Genomic DNA, 4,367 nt, shown 5'->3' on the forward strand with positions numbered 1-4,367 from the left:
ATTGTAATTAGTTTAGTTTTATTTCCTTAGTATAAATAGTCTTTTCTTTGTAATTGTAATTACACAATTAATTACGTCATTAATCAGAAAAGGTGATTTGACAGCAAAGTAATTCTCTCTCTCCAATCTATCTTACATTCATCTTTGTTCTTGAGATTTGATGAAGATTACTTCAAGATTCGTATGAAATCTGGACTTTTCATAACTATTTAAAAATTATTGTTGTTTTGTGTAATTTCTTTAATTCAATATTTTTAATGATAATTTAATTTAGGATTAATAAGAAAGTAATTTATTTTTGGTTTGATAATATAATTTTTTATAAAGATAATAATTAAGTATTTTGTTAGAACTCAATAATTATCCTTATTGTATTTTAAATTTTTTATATTTAAAATTAGATGTTTATCCTATATTTGATTATGTTTATCTGTAGTTAGTTACACGAATTCGAATATGGAGCTTTAATAAGTTGTACTTACGTGCAATTTATTTACAATCTTGAATTTTAAGTAATGTGCATCAATAAACAATACTTCATGCATTAAAAAAATAATTTTTAAAAGTTTTTGTCAAATGCTTTATAATATAGTATAAATAGATAGCGAATAAGAACATCCTTGTTTTACGAAAATGAGAGAAAATTATTATAACCTATAATTAAAGTTAAAACAAAGGAAAGTAAATAATTAAGAATAATAATGTGGTTTCGTATTTATTTGTAATCTCGGTAATTAACTTAATTATCTGTAAAATTATGTATAGACAACATACTCACTAATCACAATGTATCACATGTGATAAGTATGTTGGTTATGCATTCAGAATTGTTAAGAACAAAATGAAATCATTACCATAATATTATTACAACAAAATCGCATAGACTTATCAAAGCATTATTACATTATAAATCATAGCAAAATCATACCATCATCACATCATTATCGAAAACAGGTGGAATGGCATAAAAAGTCTACGAATAAAAGTTAAGGAATAAATACAAATATAATATAATAGATAATTGTTGATAAATACAATTTTCCTTTTTATTGATTACTATTATGGGTTACTTGGTTTGGAGGCTAATTTTTATAAAACAGGGATGTTTAATTTTAAACCACCACGTAGACAAAGTATACCTCATCCAAGCATAAGATTTACACACATCTTTCTTTTCCCCTGTAAATATGGATCTTTCTTATAAATTATATATATGCGCGAAAATGATCTCCACTAAAACAATATTCCTCTATTTATTTTTACACAACATATTATCAACACACGTATATCAATCAAAATATCCAAAAATACAATAACTATCCTATTTCCATAGAGCCATCACCATATATATCACTGTGATTCCAATCCAATATAACTATCCTATTTCCATAGAGCCATCACCATATATATCACTGTGATTCCAATCCAATAGAAGCCTCCAGGAAGAAATTTGGTACCTGCAAAACCACAAAAAGTGTCAAAGATCCGCTTCATCTAACTTTTAAATCAGAAATTAAATCTATACTTAATAGATATTAAATAATATATATGTATATATATATATATATACATATTAAAAGGGTAGTCGCTCAATGCACAAAGATATATTTTGATTTCAATATTTTATTTTATTTTTTTGGTCTTTGTCGATATGATAATACGAATTTATGTGGTTTCGAACAATCAATAGTGTTTTTCATAATAAAATATAAATTTGAATATATTATAAAAACTAAAAAATAAATTGAAAAGGTCTTATTTTTTTCCCGTAATTTCTTTCATTCAAATTTTTATTAGAATTTAATTTAGATTTAATGACGAATTAATTTATTTTTTGTTTAATAATATAATTTTTATAAAAATAATAACTAATATATTATGTTAGAACTCAATAATTATCTTAATTATATTTTAGATATATTTAAAATGAGAATTTTACCTTTTATTTGATTATATTTGTCGACATTTAATTATAGGAATCTCATTATGGAGCTTAATAGCTTGTAATTATGCATAATTTATTGTAATCTTAAATTTTAAGTAATATATATTAATAAACAATACTTTATGTCTAAAAAGATGTTTTTAAAAGTTTTTATAAAATATTTTATAATATATAGTTTGTGTGTGTGTGTGTGTATATATTATATACTCACCTTTAGCCTTTGACCTACACAAAGGTTGGTATAGCATCTACATCGTAACTTAGATACAATATAAATATAAATAAATATATATATATATATATATATTATACTTAAAGATCGAAAAAGAAGAAGAAAAGTCATGGCCAACAAAAGTGGGACGACTTATATCGTTTACAGTTCACAAGAATCAGCCAAACCTTGACTAGTTCCTGAGCCCGCGGTCTCACCTTGACTGCTACCACCCGGAGGCGACGATGCGTCCAATACCCGTATCCCAAGTCTTCTGCAGTCACTTCCAAGAGCACCTGTTCCAAAAATATGTGTATATATATCAAAGTTTTATTTAAAGATGTTGTGTTTAGGAGCGGGTTTCTATCTTACGCTCAACTAGAACTAGCTAGCGAGTGTTCGAATTCTAGGGGATTCCAACTATGGTTAATCAACAATATTCGTCAAAAGGGTTTTGATCGATGATCTTACAATTGCTAAAGCATGGAAAATGGGAGACGTTCATGAGATTTGTGTATCCGGGATTGCATTCACATGTATGCGTATACGTATGATTCTTGGTGCATCTACCTTCTCCACAATATGTCCAGTAACAAGCTGAAAAATGCCATAATTAAAACAAACGTTAGAATACATCAGCTTTGATTAATGAAAAGTAAACGAATTAAAGTCACGAGGATTACGATCGAAGATAGAACTGTAATTATCAGGGACCGGAGGACTCGGAAGCGGAGCCGGCATGCAAGAGTAATCGAGGGAACCTGCAAGAAAACAAAACCCGTGATTACCAAAATTAGGAGTATTTCAACATATGGTAATGATTTGTGATGAATATATTTTATAGTCAAAAATGGTCATTTTGTTATAAAGATTGCATGATGTTACAGTTGGGAATGACGCAAGGAAGGAATTGAAGATCATCTTCGTTGTCGGAACGAGTCCGCTTCCATCCCGGATCACACTGGCAAACGAAATTAAAGGGCTTGGCAACATCAACCGAGCAGTTTCCTCTTCCGCAGTTGACTTCATCACAGAGTTTATCTGCTCAATCGCATGATTACAATTTATATTAAAATTATTAATATATACACACAAACTAAGCCACCGTAGGTTCCAGTGGCCGGAAAAGAAAAATGGGTGGACTTACCAAAGAAAGGAGAGAGAGAAGGTGACATATTGATATTGAAGTCTCCTAGGCCTTTAACCATGGAAGATAGGAATACAAAAACAAGCAGCATCATGGCACAGGAACAAGTAAGTGAAAATATGAAGGAAGCCATAATGTTTTCTGTTTTGCAAGGAGAGAAGATGTATATCCAGTAGTTGGGACTTCATATATTTATATATGAGTAAACTTCAATTCTGGTCCTTGACGTTTATTGAAAAGTTCGACAATATGACATCAACTTTGATGAGTCTATAAATCTTTCTTATGGTTTTCATTTTGTTCTATAAATGTCCTTCCGTTACTAATTTTGTTTGATTTCTCTTTTGCGTCGAAGGACATTTCACTCTTTTCATCAAAATCTTGAATTTTTTTAAATAACATAAAATTTTATCTTATAATATCTATTTAAAATAACAAATTTTAGATTAAGAGAGAAATTTTATAGTAAAATAAAATACAAAATATAAAAAATATTATGCTACTTTTTAAAATTAAATTAAACTTTTTTGATGAAAATACTAAAATGCCCCTTGCTCTAATAGTTGGTCATTTGAAGAGTTTTCTCACACATGTCATGGCAAAATTGAATCGGTTGCTTGGGAACCGAATCGGTTACATGGAAAACCTAATCGCCTAAGCTTTTGTGACATCATCGGGGCATAACTCATAACCCAAGCCCATTACCGTTTTGGGCGGAACAAATCAAATGATGGATACGCAAGCATGATAATTTATATGATGTTCAATCAAATTTGTTGAATAAGTAATATTATCATATAAATTAAAATTCTCTTGATCAATGGAGGAACAATATCACCATTTTTATTCAATCAGATTAGTGACCATTTGTCTCTCATCCTACGGGCGACACGAGAGGTCACAGACAGGTATCGATCATCAAGTGATCGATCTGACATAGGAGACCACATAAGTAGCAGCTCCTTTGAAACGGTTTCCTTTTTACGCTTCAAAAACCTTCTAGAGAGAGAGATTTTGCTCCAACTCCTGCCTTTTTCTTAAGAATCTGCAAATCTTCACCAAGC

At 29.3% G+C, this 4,367-nt stretch overlaps 1 protein-coding gene across 2 annotated transcripts; it reads right to left on the bottom strand.

Moving 5' to 3' along the window:
• Positions 1-1,225: 1,225 nt before the first annotated feature.
• Positions 1,226-3,464, bottom strand: LOC112505274 (protein jagged-1b-like). Of its 2 annotated transcripts, XM_025109206.1 has the most exons (7): positions 3,304-3,464; positions 3,042-3,197; positions 2,840-2,917; positions 2,628-2,753; positions 2,345-2,452; positions 1,402-1,457; positions 1,226-1,342 (listed from the first exon to the last, which is right to left on the bottom strand). In XM_025109206.1, exons 1-7 carry the CDS (start codon positions 3,434-3,436, stop codon positions 1,322-1,324), a joined length of 678 nt encoding a protein of 225 aa, XP_024964974.1. In that variant the 5' UTR covers positions 3,437-3,464; the 3' UTR covers positions 1,226-1,321. The 2 variants fall into 2 exon arrangements, with proteins under 2 accessions (XP_024964974.1, XP_024964975.1); XM_025109207.1 differs by having other exon boundaries at positions 1,226-1,457; positions 2,375-2,452.
• Between the last annotated feature and the right edge of the window lie 903 nt (positions 3,465-4,367).

Source organism: Cynara cardunculus, unplaced genomic scaffold, assembly GCF_001531365.2.
Source record: "Cynara cardunculus var. scolymus isolate 2C unplaced genomic scaffold, CcrdV1 Un_Scaffold_9457, whole genome shotgun sequence".
Lineage (NCBI taxonomy): Eukaryota > Viridiplantae > Streptophyta > Magnoliopsida > Asterales > Asteraceae > Cynara > Cynara cardunculus.